The sequence below is a fragment of the Pelobates fuscus genome, chromosome 3 (assembly GCF_036172605.1).
Source record: "Pelobates fuscus isolate aPelFus1 chromosome 3, aPelFus1.pri, whole genome shotgun sequence".
NCBI classification, from domain to species: domain Eukaryota; kingdom Metazoa; phylum Chordata; class Amphibia; order Anura; family Pelobatidae; genus Pelobates; species Pelobates fuscus.
This window is the reverse complement of record NC_086319.1, coordinates 389345708-389365564: the sequence shown is the minus strand read 5'-3', so window position 1 is coordinate 389365564 and position 19857 is coordinate 389345708. Positions and strand designations below refer to the sequence as shown.

Below are 19857 nucleotides of genomic sequence, written 5' to 3'. Positions count from 1 at the left end.
TCCTTAAGAGGTTAAAGAAGAAAGTAGTCAGTAATTCAGAATACACATTGACTGTCACATTATCCAGTCTATTAGGCAGGCACCTGATGAAAACCAAGAAATGAAATGCATTGTGCCTTGCGGGAGGCTATATTATGGTGATAAGTATCACTTTACTTCATCAGATGTTATTTATTTAGTTAGCACTATTGTCCTTTTAAATTGTATGTTATTTTACATCATTGTGTTTACTACATCTATTCATTTATTAGTGTGTTAACGACTCCTAAATCCGAAGCCTGAGAAGGGGCCACCTTGAAGTGGGTTATATGGAGCCTGGTCACGGTTCTAGACCACGTGAGTGGTTCCTTTTAGCAGAATAGCAGACACAATGTGTAGTGCTGTGTTATGCTATGTGGGTTTATTTATTTTTTCTGTTTTATGTAGATATTTGTACACTGTATATAAAAAATTTAAAGGGGGATTGTGTCTCCTTGTTTATATTGATGGCACTGTTTTTAGGGTGGGTGATTTCTTGCACTGTATATTTTGGTTGATTAACATTATCCAATCAGTCTACGTCCCATGCTGTCTGTCCTGACCTCCAGATCCCTCCACTCCTTTCTCTTATTTACTCACGCACCACAATAAGTCCGTCACCATACTCCCATAACAACCTAGGGTGGTGAGAACTTACTGTTGTGCTCTCTTTCTATTTTCAGACATCCCAACATTTAAAATGGACGAAGATGGCCAATTTAATTTTAGAGGTGTAAGTGGGGGTGTGGCCAGGGGTGTATCTTATTTACACAGACTGATTTCTAAACACATTTATTGTAGTTTAAATACACATTACTGGGAGTATTATTGCTGTGTAGCTCTGATATACACTCAGACACATTACTGGGAGTATTATAGCTGTGGAGCTCTGTTACACACTCACACACATTACTGGGAGTATTATTGCTGTGGAGCTCTGTTATACACTCAGACACATTACTGGGAGTATTATTGCTGTGGAGCTCTGATATACACTCAGACACATTACTGGGAGTATTATAGCTGTGGAGCTCTGTTATACACTCAGACACATTACTGGGAGTATTATAGCTGTGGAGCTCTGTTATACACTCAGACACATTACTGGGAGTATTATTGCTGTGGAGCTCTGTTATACACTCAGACACATTACTGGGAGTATTATTGCTGTGGAGCTCTGTTATACATAGACACATTACTGGGAGTATTATTGCTGTGGAGCTCTGTGATATACTCAGACACATTACTGGGAGTATTATTGCTGTGGGTGTCTGTTATACATTCAGACACATTACTGGGAGTATTATTGCTGTGGAGTTCTGTTATACACTCAGACACATTACTGGGAGTATTATTGCTGTGGAGCTCTGTTATACACTCAGACACATTACTGGGAGTATTATTACTGTGGAGCTCTTTTATACACTCAGACACATTACTGGGAGTATTATTGCTGTGGAGCTCTGTTATACACTCAGACACATTACTGGGAGTATTATTACTGTGGAGCTCTTTTATACACTCAGACACATTACTGGGAGTATTATTGCTGTGGAGCTCTTTTATACACTCAGACACATTACTGGGAGTATTATTGCTGTGGAGCTCTGTTTACACTCAGACACATTACTGGGAGTATTATTGCCGTGGAGCTCTGTGATACACTCTGACACATTACTGGGAGTATTATTGCTGCGGAGCTCTATTATACACTCAGACACATTACTGGGAGTATTATTGCTGTGGAGCTCTGTTATACACTCAGACACATTACTGGGAGTATTATTGCTGTGGAGCTCTGTTATACACTCAGACACATTACTGGGAGTATTATTGCTGTGGAGTTCCGTTATACACTAAGACACATTACTGGGAGTATTATTGCTGTGGAGCTCTGTTATACACTCAGACACATTACTGGGAGTATTATTGCTGTGGAGTTCCGTTATACACTAAGACACATTACTGGGGGTATTATTGCTGCGGAGCTCTGTTATACACTCAGACACATTACTGGGGGTATTATTGCTGTGGAGCTCTGTTATACACTCAGACACATTACTGGGAGTATTATTGCTGTGGAGTTCCGTTATACACTCAGACACATTACTGGGGGTATTATTGCTGTGGAGCTCTGTTATACACTAAGACACATTACTGGGAGTATTATTGCTGTGGAGTTCCGTTATACACTAAGACACATTACTGGGGGTATTATTGCTGCGGAGCTCTGTTATACACTCAGACACATTACTGGGGGTATTATTGCTGTGGAGCTCCGTTATACACTAAGACACATTACTGGGGGTATTATTGCTGCGGAGCTCTGTTATACACTCAGACACATTACTGGGGGTATTATTGCTGTGGAGCTCTGTTATACACTCAGACACATTACTGGGAGTATTATTGCTGTGGAGCTCTGTTACACACTCAGACACATTACTGGGAGTATTATTACTGTGGGGCTCTGTTATACACTCAGACACATTACTGGGAGTATTATTGCTGTGGAGCTCTGTTATACACTCAGACACATTACTGGGGGTATTATTGCTGTGGAGCTCTGTTACACACTCAGACACATTACTGGGAGTATTATTACTGTGGGGCTCTGTTATACACTCAGACACATTACTGGGAGTATTATTGCTGTGGAGTTCCGTTATACACTAATACACATTACTGGGGGTATTATTGCTGCGGAGCTCTGTTATACACTCAGACAGAGCAACGATATGGAGCTACTAGAAAAGAGGGACATTTGGGTAGAAAAGAGGGACAGGGGAATTTGGGTCCGAAAAAGAGACTGAACCTCATTAAACGGGACTTTCTGACTCTTTCACATGTCTGTATTATGTTTACCTGAAAGGCGATTGCGCGAGCTATCTGAACTTCAAAAAAACACAGACAAAGCATAACAATTTTCCCTGCAATTTTCATAACCTTGTGCAGTCAACTTGTCAGCTTGTAACATTGTTGCACTCTACATTGACTTAAAGGATCACCATAGGGTCAGGAACACAAACATGTATTCCTGACCCTATAGTGTTAAAACCACCATCTAGCCCCCCTGTGCCCCTCATGCCTCCATAAATATAGTAAAAATCTTACTGTATTCAAGCCAGAAGCTGTAAATCTGCATGCTGTTAGACTCAGAAAAACAAGCAGTCTGCTGACATGTGGTATCCTGATCCAATCACAGTGCTTCCCCATAGGATTGGCTGAGACTGACAAGGAGGCAGATCAGGGGCAGAGCCAACATGATTCAAACACAGCCCTAACCAATCAGCATCTCCTCATAGAGATGAATTGAATCAATGAATCTCTATGAGGAAAGTTCAGTGTCTGCATGCAAAGGGAGGAGATACTGAATCACAGGATGCTGTGCACAGAGCTGCCCTGTGCTCTGCTGACAGCAGATCTGAGTGGATGGAAGCATATTATGCCTCCATCAACTCTCAAGTCCCTCTGGTTCACTCTGAGTGACTGCAACTGGAGGTGTTCCTAGCTTTCAATGTAAACACTGTATTTTCTCTTAAAATACAATATTTACATGAGAAAGGCTGCAGGGAGCTATAGTTCTCACCTGAACAACCTCATTAAGCTGTAGTTGTTCAGGTGACTATAGTGTCCCTTTAAAAAGTTCAGCACTCTCTATAATGCTAGCAATTAGATTACCGCAATGTAGCATACATACCTGCAGTCTTGGACATAAAATGTCTGTCTCAACTTCTCTGTGATACCAAAGAAACTCACTGAGACATAGTAAATACTGCACAAACATCACAGACATCATTTGTGCATACGCAACCTTCTGGAGTGCTCTGTGCATAGTTAATATTATATGTTTATATACAAAAAGAATAAGGAAGGAAGACTATGGGGATTTTGAAACTGCATCAAGAAAAGGCAGAAAAAAAAGATCCTGCAGAATCTAATGGAGATTCCCTAACCCTCTCCTCCTTCCCCTGGAAGAAGCAGCGGCTGACATTATGCCCCTGGGGAACAGAAGGTGTAACATAGAAACATAGAATGTGATGGCAGATAAGAACCATTCGGCCCATCTAGTCTGCCCAATTCTCTAAATACTTTCATTAATCCCTGGCCTTATCTTATAGTTAGGATAGCCTTATGCCTATCCCACGCATGCTTAAACTCCCTCACTGTGTTAACCTCTACCACTTCAGCTGGAAGGATATTCCATGCATCCACTACCCTCTCAGTAAAGTAATACTTCCTGATATTATTTTTACACCTTTGCCCCTCTAATTTAAGACTATTGCAGAGTTCTAGAATCTATTTTCTTTTCATTTGTTGATATTATGAATAGATAAACTGTTAATCCACTTCAAATGGCAACATGTCCTATTCACGCAACAAGTGACAGACTGAGAAAAATAAAGTACCCGGTGTATGCTATTATTATTAGCATATATAGCGCCAACATATTCTGCAGCGCTTTACAATTATAGAAAGGGGATATTTGAAGGCTGTGCTCAAAGGATCTTACAATCTATGAGGGTTAGAAGTAGGCACATATATCGTTAGTATGTAATTGTCTCTAAGCTTTAACAGTATCTGAGACATTTTGTCTAGAATAAATGTTAGTAAAACAATTTAGAGTTTGTTTTCCCTTAAATCTGGTTCTATACCTGTACTCTTAATCGTTTGGGTGAATCGGCAAAGGGTCGTAACTCCTCGGCGGTCCGGCCCGCGCATTCCATGTAGTCTGCGCTCAGCTCGTAGTGAGGGAGAAGGAGGCGGAGAGTGCGTTCTAGAAGTCCTGCCCAGAACTCAGACAGTGCGTCAGCAAGCCTGGAGGCTCCTCCCCCCATGTAGTACGCTCGCAGCTCGGAGTAGAGCGTGCTGAAGAGTGCAGCATTCTGGGAGTACAGGCGTCCGTAGGAGAGCACAAACATGGAGGACAGCGAGTGTTCAGAAGAGTCAAGGAGAGCCAGGAAAAATTCTACACAAACAAAGAGATAAAAGCAGTGAAATTCACTTGGCGTGATTGCAGATCTTGTGAAACAGATAACCAGAACAAAAAAACTAAGTGAGGTTCAGGAGGACAGAGCAACAGCTTTTGTTCTGATGGACTTGCAATGTGACCGTCTGCGCAGAGACATGTGACAGAGAACCATTCTATTAAGAGATTCAGGATACAGCACGACGGATGGTTTTATGGAAGTGTGAATTAGATGAAAATGGGGCAGAAAAAAAACAAAGAAACGTGGAATTTGTTTCCCTATCAAGCTCACATGTTTACACCTTGATATCAAGAGGAATTAAGAAATTAAGAACCATCTCAGACATACTCTTAAAATGAAAGAGAGTCATCTTATATTAATTAGCCGATAGATAGACAGACAGACAGACAGACAGACAGACAGACAGACAGACAGGCAGGCAGACAGACAGACAGGCAGACAGGCAGGCAGACAGACAGACAGACAGATAGATAGATAGATAGATAGATAGATAGATAGAATGGCAGGCAGACAGACAGAGAAATCAATAGATAGATAGACAGAGAGATCAATGGATAGACAGATAGATAGACAGACAGACATATAGATAGATAGACATATAGATAGATGGATAGATACATAGATGATAGATAGACAGAGAGATCAACAGATCGATCGATAAAGAGAGAGAGATTTACTTATCTTTATTCATTTATTTATGTATTTTTAGATTTATTAAATAAAGAATAGAATTGATGTTCCAAGTTTTGGTTATTAAATTACTGAATAAAATCAAATAGGGAAAAAGGCCAACAGGTACAGAAATAATATAGAGAAACATGGAGATACAACGTGACAGAGAAAGAGAGCGTTTTCATTAAATTATGCATCAAAATAAACACATGCCCCAATCTCAAAACAATCAGCCCCTTTTAAGTTCTGACCAGCTCTCGCTTCAGAGGGAAACTGGATTATAGCGGCCAGGAATCAATCAATAGGGTAAGTGTGCAATAAACTAGAATTGGTTTGAGGAGAAGAATCAATCAATAGAGCTTACAAGTAATTAACGGAGACTATACTATATCCTATTGGACAGGTCAATAAATACGCCCAACTTCATGACCAAAAATACATAAAAATGCACTAGACAGGTCAAGAATATAGTCTATCAATGTGTCAGAGAAACGGAACTAACTGCTCAATGTAACAGGGATTAATGAACCCTTAGAAATCTATCTATACACTCAGAACTTGTTGTAAATGTATGAGCGCCCCCTGCAGTCAGCTAGAATATCAATTCACTAACATTAACAGACCTGCCAGCTTTGAAACACATTTACTAATCAGTAGTACATGAAAAGCTGTTTCTATGTTTAGCAATAGAGAAATTAGATGCTATACAGTAGCCAGTTATCAAATTAAAAAGAGGTTTGGTAATCCAGGTTTAATGGACACAGATATGCAGATAAAAGTGACATTAAGACGGAGTTCAGGTTGCCCAGAGACCTAAGGAGGATGCTAGATTGGGGGGAGAGAGGGAGAGGGAGAGAGTGAGAGTGAGATATGGGGAGGTAGAGGAAGAGGGAGAGTGAGAGGAAGAGGGAGAGTGAGAGTGAGATAGGGGGAGGAAGAGGGAGAGGGAGATGGAGAGGGAGAGTGAGAGTGAGATAGGGGGAGGAAGAGTGAGAGTGAGATAGGGGGAGGAAGAGGGAGAGGGAGATGGAGAGGGAGAGTGAGAGTGAGATAGGGGGAGGAAGAGGGAGAGGGAGATGGAGAGGGGGAGGAAGAGGGAGAGGGAGATGGAGAGGGAGAGGGAGAGGGAGATGGAGAGGGGGAGGAAGAGGGAGAGGGAGATGGAGAGGGAGAGGGAGAGGGAGATGGAGAGGGGGAGGAAGAGGGAAAGGGAGATGGAGAGGGAGAGGGAGAGTGTGTGTGATATAAAGGGCAAAAAATGTAGGGAGGAAAAGCGGACCTGTTAATAAAAACTACATCATGTGTGGGTGAATGTGTATGTATTGGGAGTTATTCACTTAACCTGCTGAAATATCCAAATTAAGAAAATGGCTTTTCTTACTTTTAATCTTTGACCTGTTTAGTCTATAGCTCACTAGTTTGGTGTAGTTGTATTCAGCAACCACACACAAAGTTATTATATTCATTTTGCTATCAGTTTTAAAGCAAATGCATAGATTGGAAGATAAACCTATTAATGTGGTCTTTTTCCTACATTTCAGTGAAATCTTCGGCATAGACACTATGCTGACAAATTGACTGACAAGGGAGAGCAGTACGACCCCCCCCCCCCCCCGCCCCCCCCCCCCCCCCCCCAACTGCGGTTGCTATGGAAACTCCCTAGCCAGCACAGCTAGCACGACGGTCATGCTGGCAATGAAGCCGATGTGTCCAGCGTCACCCAGGAAGCTCGCCCTGCTTGGGGTTGTGTCCCCACGGAGGGCAAATTAAAAACAAGGGAGCAGATGGAGCGTGAGTTGGACCGGCGGTGGGTGTTACACACTGAAACGGAGGGATGATGAGTGATATCTCTATATTTTACACTGAATACATCGTGTATCTATGTGATATATGACGCATTTAAGGTATCTGGGGGAATTTAAGTAAAGTAAATAACTGCACTTAAGGTTCCCTTTAATTCCCACACAAGAAAGATAAAAAAAAATACAGTTTAAAACAATATCCTACTGTTGCATTTAAATAAATAAAACAAACTGTGCGGCTTTAAAGATGTTTTAATCTCACAGTAACTAATTTCGTTCAATAGAGATATAATCTCATTTAAAACCACTTGAAATCCAGCAACAAATTATCCAGCACTTAAACATCCCTTCAAGGCTTTCGTTTTTTTTTCCCCATGTCCCATTCAGCAGAAGTGTTACATTTCACACCGAAGAGACACCACTATTGCAGAGCAGACAAATGAAGAATCCTGGAATTTTGAGTGTTTTACGAGCAACGTACTAAATCAGACTCTGCATTGCACGGTATGTGCTTCCTGTTCAGCCATTTCCTTTATGGAATTGGGCACAGGTAGTGACATGCATACAGCAGTACAGCTGGCCTCCTAACTGTCCAATTCAGGAGGGACAGTGCGAATTTCAGGGTCCTGTCCCTCTGTCTCGATTTTGTTCCCTGGTATTCAAAAGCGCAACATTACACATGCTCACACTACACACAGGGCACTAGGACCATGCAGAGTAGTGGGTAGTCTGCATGATTGGTAGGGCTTCAGACTTACCTGCCGAATTTTTCTGCAGGACAATGCACAGCAGGTTTACCAGCCAATTTATCTGGCAGACCAATCCCCTTTTGTATTAGGTCCCCTCGTTTTGATGGAAATACTGATCACTTTTACCCCACCCCTCCAGTGACCCACTTCACCCGATGCTGATGTTTGGGGGTATTGCTGCTAAATATGCTGTGGCTCTTAATACACTGGGAACAGTAAGCGCAATGGTGTTGTTAGAATGTGATTATAAGGGCTCTGAGTATTGATTTCTGCATCTTTAATATTAAATTTTAAGTGCAATGTACCTGCCACAAACAGCCCACCCCTCAACCCTTTCTGATAACATACACACAGAATGTGACGGTAGATAAGAACCATTCCTCCCATCTAGTCTGTCCAATTTTCTTAATACTTTCATTAAGAAAGGAGTTTAAGCCTTATGCCTATCCCACGCATGCTTAAACTTCTTTACTGTGTTAACCTCTACCACTTCAGCTGGAAGGCTATTCCATGCATCCACTACCCTCTCAGTAAAGTAATACTTCCTGATATTATTTTTAAACCTTTGCCCCTCTAATTTAAGACTATGCCCTCTTGTTGTGGTAGTTTTTCTTCTTTTAAATATAGTCTCCTCTTTTACCGTGTTGATTGATCATAGTTTCCCAAAGCACTTCTGGTCATGACCAGAGATAGAGGCTGCAGAAATACCAAATTAATGTATGGTAGTACAAGTAAGGATTTCCCAATAGGGTTGCCTTTTCCCTTCTAATAACCTTATTACATATTGGCATAGGAGCCAACAGTCCTGTAGTTTCCGGGAAAGCCCAGTATTATGTGGCAGGCCCAACCCCTTCAATGACCATCACGCCCCCTATACTCTTTTATTCTTCAATGCACACCTCACCCATCAGGTCTGTCCTGACGATATCAGGATAGTTGCGAGGCATGCAAATTGATATCACTTTTTGAGCCTGCTTAGTTTATATAGGTATTTTACTTTGTGAGACCTTGAGTGTCTCTGTTAGTGAGTCTGTGTTTTTTCCTGTTTGCTGTTAGTGTGTCTGTATATTTGTTTTTTAGAGTTTATGTGTTTCTATGCATTGCATATTTCTGTGTGCATGTCAAATATGTGATTCTGTCTATGCCTGTATGTCTATCTATCTATCTATCTAAGTTTTCCTTCATATATATGTGTTTGTGTGCATGTTTGTGTCTTTATCTGTGTCTGTTACTATACCTTTCAACTGTCCAATCTTGGCGGCACAATCTCGCTTTTCGGGTTCATTCCTACCACACCGATTTTGTTCCCTACTGTCCTGCTTTTGGGACAGTGCCTATTTTGTGCCCAAATCCCTCTGTTCCTCTTTTCTCTCCTAATGCTCCTCTTTTCTGGGTGGTCCATATTGGTGATGTGTCTGAGTGTATAACAGTGCTCCACAGCAATTATACTGATAGTAATGTGTCTTTAAACTACAATAAATGTTTTTAGATTTCAGTCTGTGTGAATAAAACACACTCTTTTTCTTTCACTAACCTGGCTTGGAAAAGGTAAATTTTTATGCAAGCCAGCTGACCGCTCTCAGTCAATCAGCAGCGCCATTGCACGGCAGCACTCCACGCTTCCTGAATCTAAAAATTCAGAAGCTGGAAACCACCAAGGAAGGAGTGGAGACCAGCGCTGGAGACAACTTAGTTGAACGGTTTAACCCCTTGACGTAAGACTGCCAGGTACCAAAACAACTTTATTTAGATTAAGTTGCTTTGGTGTGTGGAGTGTTCCTTCAAACTCTTTTTGAGCAGGTTAACAGTAAAAAAGAGTCCCTGGCCATCCACAACCTGGCCCATACTGGAGGTATGGTTAAGGCAGAGATTACACACTTCCTTGTAGCCATACTAATTCATATCTGTAATGTCCGCTGAGATAGGCTGAACGCAGTCAGCTGACGCTCGCAGCCAATCACAGCCACCCACTGCTCCCTCATTAGTCCAAGCAGCACATAGGGGATGGACTGTTTAGGACGCTCATTAAAACGAGGGGGCTACAAACTACTAGGACTACCGGGGCATCTACAAACTAGTGGCCTTTCTTGCCCATGAAACACAAAGACCTCTGCGTAACACAAAGACCTCTTACTCAATGAAGAAATTATATATAGATTTAACAAATGTAATCTGCAGATGGTTCTAGTTGGACTTCATAAATCAAAGCAACATCCATCAGAATGGCTTCTGCAGCCTAAGGGTGGCAATCAGAGACAACTGTGTATGTCTAAGAGGTTGACTCCTGAAAATCCATTGTCTACTGAAAATCAATTGACAACAAGGGTTCATCTTATCCTGCAGCTGCTTATTCACATCATACGAACTCATCACAGTCTGTCTGCCTGATTGGCTTTAAATACCTCAGTCTGTGAGGTTACAGCCCACAAACTATACCTGCTTGTAGTCTGGGTGAGTAATTACACCCCTGCTCCCTCCCAGAAATCCCTACCGTGCTTGGGGGCAACAACAGCTGATAATCTCAGCCTATCATAGGCCTTGTATTGCGATTAGTATGTGCTGCTGCTAAAATTATAAAACATAAAATTATTCCTTATATAGATAATGTACATGTGAAATTTAAATAAACAAAATCACAAAAGGTCACCTCGAAAGTCGCAGAGACATGTATACGGCATAGCAAAAAATCCTAGTTTGATACTTTATATACACTGCAGCTATCTACTGCTAAGGCCAATCACGGGGTGAAGGCCATGGAGAGCTATGGCAAGGTGTGGTTGCGTTTAAAGCTTGTGTTTCTGTGCTTTACACGTTAGTCACTAGTCTGCAAGTGGCCAGTATGTTTGCAAACAGATGCTATTGGCGGTCAGCTTGTAATAAATTAGAAACAATGGAAACGTGTAGCAGCCAATGTTCTAAGCACTACCTGTTGTCAATGGTGACAGCTTACGGAAGCTATTCAGTGACAAGGTTGGAGATGCGCCCTTTCTTTAATAGCATGCTTCTAACTATGTCTGATTGTAATCTGATGGCAATTTCAATTTACAAATAAAGTGCGCAACGGGAAATAAAAAAAACTGGCGCAACTATTAATGGTATGCCCAACAATAACTTGCACAAATAAATGGCTATATAATGTAATACGTACTCAATAAAAAAGATGGACACTTAACAGTCATTTTACTTTTACCTAAGAAAAAATAAAAAGTTGCAAAACAAATTCTCTGATCATTATTTTAATAAGAACCATTTACAAAATTGCTCTGTGCTGCGAGTTATTTAAGTACTAATGATCACGCACTAGACATTTAAAGTGGGCCCCTAATTACAGGTGATTTGCAGATATATCATTCTTTCTTCACAATCTGCTTGACTGAGAATGTGTCAGTGTCACAAAGGAACGTACCTAAGTGCTGCTGCATTAAATTCCTTTGTTGCAGACACTGAGTGTGATTGGAGGTCTTTCAGTGGCACTCGGGTGTGCTGAGTGGGTTAATCTCCACGCTACGCGCTGCTTTTATAAGCCTGGCGTTTCACACATCTCATGGATGAGGTTTTCGGAGGTGCACACTAACAAGGTAATTTACAAAAGTGAGATTTGTCGGGAATTCAGAGTGAATTCAAAGAGAATTTCACATTTAAGACCAAAGGCTGATGTAGAAAATGTTCCTTTTGTGTTACGACCATTGTTGTGCGATTTGGCAAATGCAGGTTTAACCCATGACACTGAGGTCATGCCTAGGTACTTTTCCAAGGAATGATCATGGAAGTTTGGTGACACTTACGTGATATTAAATATGTGATATTGTTTAGTGCAGGGGTGCCCAAAAGGAAGACCCCCAGATGTTTTACAACCCCAGCTTTCATGATGCTTTGTCATTCTGCAAAGAATCATGGAAGCTGTGGTTCTACACCATCTGGGGATCTTTCTCTTGGCACCTCTGGTTTAGAGAGCATAAAACAAAGCAAGGCATTCTGTTAGGTAGAATATTGCAAGTAACCCATAGCATATTCTCATTCAATGACTGTATGAATAAACTTGACACTGAGAAGAAGAAAACATCTGTTTGGTCTCTTTCAATATTCACGTAACTGTAGCCAAAATTAAATTTAGCTACTTTGGTCTTTTATGTGAAATTCACTTTTAACGTTGATAGTATTAAGAGATCTCTGTCCCTCTGCTTCTCTAACTGGGTTATTAACTAAAGTAAATAGCCAAACTGGAAGCATAGCTGGCTTGAAGAATGTTTCCAGTTTGGGTATTTTAAGTTTAACCCCTTAAGACCGCAGCCAAATGTACAAGTTGTGATCCAAAAAAACCGTAAACAAAACCTGGCATTTGCGCTATATGTCTGTCCAACCATAATTCACCTCTTTCATATTAAATGCACCCACACTTATTATATATCATTTTATTCCGGGGAAACAGGGCTTTCGTTTAACATCAAATATTTAGGTATGGAACATAATTTAATATGAAAAAAATATAAAAAAATGGGAGAAAATAAGAATTTTTAAAATTGTTTTAGTTCTACGTGACATTCTAACTGTCAATGTCAAAATACTGTTTGCTTTTACTGAAATACAATACACATATTTGTATTCAGCGATGTCTCACGTGTAAAACAGTACCCCCTATGTACAGGTTTTATGGTGTTTTGGGAAGTTACAGGGTCAAATATAGTGTGTTACATATTTCAGTTTTTTCACTTTGAAATTCGCCAGATTGGTTACGTTGCCTTTGAGACCATATGGTAGCCCAGAAATAAGAATTACCCCCATGATGGCATACCATTTGCAAAAGAAGACAACCCAAGGTATTGCAAATGGAGTATGTCCAGTCTTTTTTAGTAGCCACTTGGTCACAAACACTGGCCAAAGTTAGTGTTAATATTTGAAAATGTAAAAAACTAATTTGAACGCAAATTTTTGCCAGTGTTTGTGACTAAGTGGCTACTAAAAAAAACTGTACATACCCTATTTGCAATACCCTGGGTTGTCTACTATTGCAAATGGTATGCCATCATGGGGATAATTTTCATTCCTGGGCTACCATACGGTCTCAAAGGCAACCTGGCGAATTTTAATGTGAAAAAACTGAAACGCAAGCCTTATATTTGACTCTGTAACTTTTGAAAACACCATAAAACCTGTACATGATGGGTACTGTTATACTCAGGAGACTTCGCTGAACACAAATATTAGTGTTTCAAAACAGTAAAACGTATCACAACAATTACATTGTCAGTGTAAGTGCCATTTGTGTGTGAAAAATTCAAAAAATTTCACTATCACCGACGATATCGTCGTTGTAATATATTTTACTGTTTTGAAACACTAATATTTGTGTTCAGCGAAGTCTTCCGAGTAAAACAGTACCCCCCATGTACAGGTTTCATGGTGTCTTGGAAAGTTACAGGGTTAAATATAGTGCTAGAAAATGTAATTCCCTGAACTTTCGGCCTGGGTTGTCAGGCAGGTCCTGCAAATTGTAATTAATAAAATGACCTAATTATGTAAAATTATTACATAAATATATGCGTAGAATTATTATATATATATGTGTGTATATATATATGTATATAATTTTTTTTAATCATTTTTATTTATATATAGGTATATATATAGTGATATATACGTATATTCTTATGTATATAGATACTTATGTATATAGATATATATATTATTTCGTTCTACATGTATTTTGATATCAATATATATATATTAATTTTAAAATACAGTTAGAACGAAATTACGCATGTTTATATATTTTTTATCTATTTATTTTTTTATTATTTTTTATTTTATTTTTTAACGTATTTATATATTTATTTCTTTTTTATTATATATAAATATATATATATAATGAAAAAAAAAAAAAAAACAAGATGTTAAGCGCTAAGTGAATATAAACCCCTTATATGGCAAGCAGGTTTCACTATGGACAAATGGTGAAGGAAGTCCATATAATATTGTATGACAATTACTGATGTAAATTAACCAGCATAATAGGTGAAAAAAACACGCAAGGGGGGGGAAGAGACAATGCCTGCGACAAAATCCTCCTTCAGGTGATGTACCTTTAAATATAGAAAGAAAAATACATAGCGTGATACCGTAAAATATATATTGGTTTATTAACAATCTGGGGCCCCCAAATTAAAAACTCTTTACAAGAGATTTTTGTGGCTCTTGTCTCCAAGTCCCACACAACAGCTTGTCTGTTTTAGCCCAGCGGCTCTTTAAAACACGTTACCGATCCCAGTCGTCTGCAGTTGATGTTTAAAGTCCCGTGCACTCGGACAAGTTGTTTATCAATGCAGGTAAATGCTGGAATCTCGGTTTAAATGTTCGGCTTACTGGTGTCTTTAGTAAGTTGATTTAATCAATTTCATCTACGCGTTACGCCTGCTAGAACCCAGGCTTTTTCAAGATGTCTTGAAAAAGCCTGGGTTCTAGCAGGCGTAACGCGTTTTAAAGAGCCGCTGGGCTAAAACAGACAAGCTGTTGTGTGGGACTTGGAGACAAGAACCACATATATCTCTTGTAAGAGTTTTTAATTTGGGGGCCACAGATTGTTAATAAATCAATATATATTTTACGGTATCACACTATGTATTTTTCTTTCTATATTTAAAGGTACATCACCTGAAGGAGGATTTTGTCGCAGGCATTGTCTCTTCCCCCCCCCACCCCCTGCGTGTTTTTTTCACCTATTATGCTGGTTAATTTACATCAGTAATTGTCATACAATATTATATGGACTTCCTACACCATTTGTCCATAGTGAAACCTGCTTGCCATATAAGGGGTTTATCCACTTAGCGCTTAACATCTTGTTTTTTTTTTTTTTTTTCGTGTTGTTTATAACTGAAAATATCTGAGAATTTTCATGTGTATGTTATAGCAGCTTTCTACTAATTAGTCACTTATTACATCTGTATATATCGCGCTCTCTAAACAGTTTTGTTTTGTATATATATAATGAAAATTATATATATATTTAATCAATATCATTGTACATGTATTTTGATATTAATATATATATATATATAATTATGTATATATTAAATTAAAATACACGTAGACAGTGTATGTATATTTATGTGTATATGTGTATATATATACTTAGATCATATATATAATAAATATATATATGATCTAAGTATATATAATCTTATTTTTACACTGTTTTAACTGATTTTATTTTATTTTCAGACAGCAGGGGGAGTACTTGTGATTACAGGCACTCCCCCTGCTGGCACTGCCTTGGACGGCTATGCCGTCCATGTGATCGCGGGGTCCTCGCAAGGACCTCGCGATCACATGGCTCTGGGCGGCCGAAGAGGACAGAGGGGGACTCCCTGGGCTCCCAGGTAAGTCCCCCATACCGCGATCTCCGGCGTGGGATCGCCGGCGACCGGGTAAGTACATAAGATCGCAGGACGTTCTATGCCGTCCTGCGGATTTTAGACCTTCTAAAATGGGGACGGCATAGAACGTCCTGCGGTCTTAAGGGGTTAAAGGGGCACTATAGTGTCAGGAACACAAACATATTCCTGACACTATAGTTCTAATATCACTATTTACGCAATTAACCAACTTGTCAGAAAATTAAAAGGGATAACACTCACCTATTTCCAGCATAGCCCAAGGATCCTAGTGTCTGGCCCCGCCCCTATTCACTTCCTTGGCTGACATCTTCAGAATTGATTATCTCAGCCAATCACAACGCTTTCCCACGAGAAATGATGATCTCAGCCAAGGAGGTGGGTCAGGGGGCGGAGCCAAGCGCTGCCCTGGACAATCAGCATCTCCTCATATGCTTTGAATTAATGCATCTCTATGGGGAAAGCTCAGCATCCACCCCCAACATCCACCCCCAACAGGCCGCATCCCCGTGGGATCTTTCTAGCAACAATGGCTGCGCAGTCGCTAGTTTTAAAAAGCTTACTAGATATGCACCAACCTGCTGCATGGAAGGTGAGGGCGTAGAGAGGTTTTAAACATCCCTTGTCGTTATACTGGGCTCCCTTTGCCCCCCTATTGTGGTTTAATTTATATATATATTTTTTACTTTGTTTAACCACTTAAGGACATATGACATGTGTGACATGTCACGATTCCCTTTTATTCCAGAAGTTTGGTCCTTAAGGGTTTAATGTAGCGGCTGGCCAGCATCCACATACATTTCCTTAGTATTGCCAAGAATTAAATAACTATTTACTCCAGGGGTTGCTAGCATTGACAACAGGCAAATAGCAATTACATTTATCGTCTGTTTGCAAAATTAAGTGAAGAATGTGCAGCCGGACAGAATCATTGGGTTCTGAATTTTATTAATGTCGGAAGTTTGTGAATCTTCCAAATCCTATAAATTGAATGGGATTCAGATGTGAAAGCACTGATTTTTTTCAGCATTGAACGTATCTGGATGACTTGCTCAGACCATCTGATATCTTACCGATTTGGCTTAGTAGATATGAGAATTGCCATTGCAGTCTGAATTTGGCCATTTTCACTGGAATTAGTCCACCCTGACAGTCTTCTTGGTAAACGTTTACCCATAAGGATAAAATGTCTACAAGGATCACTACCGCACTGATGAGTTTGACCATTAACGGAATATAATTAATAAGTCTAAGAAAATGATCCACATGCATATCTCTTCGTTTGGTAGGATAAGAGAAACAGATAGGTCAAGGAGGGTCACTCACTATGAAATGTAGGAAATTGCAAAATGAATGGAAAAATGTAGAGAGAAATAATCAATACCGGAAAAAAACTTTCACAAATTCAGCTCTAGTCACAGCTTAGCTATTTTGGACTACGCTTTGCCGTTCGGCAGTTATTTGCCTATAATTCGGCTTTGCATTGGCTGAGAGAGATAAGCAGATCTAGATTAGGCCAAGTTGAACCGTGTCGTTTTAGCCATGGAGGGAATTCTACATCAAATTGGCTATTTTGCAGTGTTTACAGAATAATACCTGTGAATTAGTAAGGATGAGATGCCACGTGTGATCATAAGGCCGGTGTTTTCCGAAAGATGTTACGGGAGAATAAAAGAAATACATATAATAGTATAATTTAAGACGGACAATACTTACCGTGAAATTTCTTTCGTGCGCCGGTTAATACCCCCATAGGATAGCTGACACTCTCATTCACTATTCGCACCAGATCCCGAACACTTTCTGCACTGAGTCTCTGCTCTGTTTCACTGGTGCAGCAGGTGTACTCCTGGGGACATATTCGGAGGTGCTCTCCTACAAAGGAGGTAAGTGGAACTTAATAAACCATAAAACCTAGACACAGTGTGGGTTAGTAGGATCAATTCCGGCAGAAAGCAGACAAGCCTTATCCCTGGGTAGAGAGCGAGTGACAAACACCTGTCTGTACATAAGTCCGAATGCAGCATCAGGACCAAACCTTCCATTAAGAAAGTAGGCAGGCACATTCCTAGCATATACCTTGGTGATGCCTAACATTAGTCTTTGAACATCTTGTGTGCTATATTTCCCATGATGCTGCATACCAAAATCAAACAGTATCCCCAGACAAATTTGTGTCAAATAGAGAAAATAAATTGGATAAATATATAATATATACATTGTTGAAGGAGTAGCAGCGTTAGTCCACTGATGCAGATGTAAAATAAAAGATGTTCGTAGTATATTGCAATACATTTTTTTAGTCTGAAGCATTTAGCCTTGACAAAGAGAGGATCTCCCCAAACCTCATTGTTCCAAAAACCTGCGAGTACAATAACAAACAATATTACAGAATATTTTACAAGCAGCATGCGCTTCAAATAGACAGATACAACAACTAGATCATTGATAGTAAATATAAAATATAAAATATGGATCAAACTGAACGACTGACAGAGAGACTGAAGATAACAGGATACAATGGAGATGATGGAGATAGATAGATAGATAGATAGAGAGATAGAGAGATAGATTACATACATAGAGAGAGAGACAGACAAACCATTATATAAACAAATCAGGAGGTGATGACAAAACATGCAGTATTAAGTAAATTATATATTTTATTATACATTATATATACAATATTGAATCCATGAAATATAATGCTGTGTATAAAATACATAATACATAATATTCAGCCGGTGATAACATTATATACAATATTATAAAATATATATAAAATATATAGATTATTCAGTAAATGGTAATACATTCTTTATAGAATGTTCAGTAAAGGATAACACATTGTATATAGAATATTCGGTAAATGATCCATTCTACACAGAATATTCAGTAAATAATAACACATTCTATATAGAATATTCAGTATATGGTACATTCTATATAGCATGTTCAATAAATTATACATTCTATATAGCATGTTTAATAAATTATACATTCTATATAGAATGTTCAGTAAAGGATAACACATTATATAAAGAATATTCAGTATATGATAACCCATTCTATATAGAATGTTCAGTATATGATAACCCATTCTATATAGCATGTTCAGTATATGATAACCCATTCTATATAGCATGTTCAGTATATGATAACCCATTCTATATAGCATGTTCAGTATATGATAACCCATTCTATATAGCATGTTCAGTATATGATAACCCATTCTATATAGCATGTTCAGTATATGATAACCCATTCTATATAGCATGTTCAGTATATGATAACCCATTCTATATAGCATGTTCAGTATATGATAACCCATTCTATATAGCATGTTCAGTATATGATAACCCATTCTATATAGCATGTTCAGTATATGATAACCCATTCTATATAGCATGTTCAGTATATGATAACCCATTCTATATAGCATGTTCAGTATATGATAACCCATTCTATATAGCATGTTCAGTATATGATAACCCATTCTATATAGCATGTTCAGTATATGATAACCCATTCTATATAGCATGTTCAGTATATGATAACCCATTCTATATAGCATGTTCAGTATATGATAACCCATTCTATATAGCATGTTCAGTATATGATAACCCATTCTATATAGCATGTTCAGTATATGATAACCCATTCTATATAGCATGTTCAGTATATGATAACCCATTCTATATAGCATGTTCAGTATATGATAACCCATTCTATTCAGTAAGTGAGGAAAGAATACCAGATATTGGGGCTCGCATCCCAGGGGTGTCCCCCAGGCCCCTGTCCCGCAGTTCCCTTGTAGTATCCGCACAGCTCCGGACCTCAGTGGCCGCGGAGTCCATCCCCGGGCGGGGGACCAGCAGCAGCAGCAGGAGGCTGAGCCCGGGCAGGTCCATGATACCGGGATACAGGCAGCACCGGGCAGCCAGCAGCTGGGAGGACAAAGAACACACAGAACTCCCGCGGTCCTAGCGCCGCCAGCACAAGCCTATGTGTGGCCAAACACTGGAGGGCGTGTACACTGAGGGGGGGAGGCAGCTGGGGTGATAGGGGGGCACACACAATGCAGCTCACAGATATATATATATACAGAGACAATAGAGCTCACAGGGTATATACAGAGACCAATACAGCACACAGGGTATATACAGAGACAAATACAATAATAGGACAGGGTGTACAGAGAAAGTATACAACTCATAGAGTAGGGGGTATACTG

General features: G+C 39.5%; 1 protein-coding gene across 2 annotated transcripts in view; it reads right to left on the bottom strand.

The window, feature by feature from the left end:
- The window catches only part of GPC2 (glypican 2), a 40828-nt gene extending 21227 nt beyond the window's left edge, over positions 1 to 19601 (bottom strand). For both annotated transcript variants that reach the window (XM_063445991.1, XM_063445990.1), the window contains exons 1-3: positions 19378 to 19601; positions 17340 to 17498; positions 4674 to 4987 (exon numbers count right to left, since the gene is read on the bottom strand). In XM_063445991.1, coding sequence (XP_063302061.1) covers positions 4674 to 4987; positions 17340 to 17498; positions 19378 to 19534 — 630 coding nt within the window. In that variant the 5' untranslated portion in view covers positions 19535 to 19601. The remainder of the gene's footprint in view (positions 1 to 4673; positions 4988 to 17339; positions 17499 to 19377) is intronic.
- Positions 19602 to 19857: the final 256 nt, after the last annotated feature.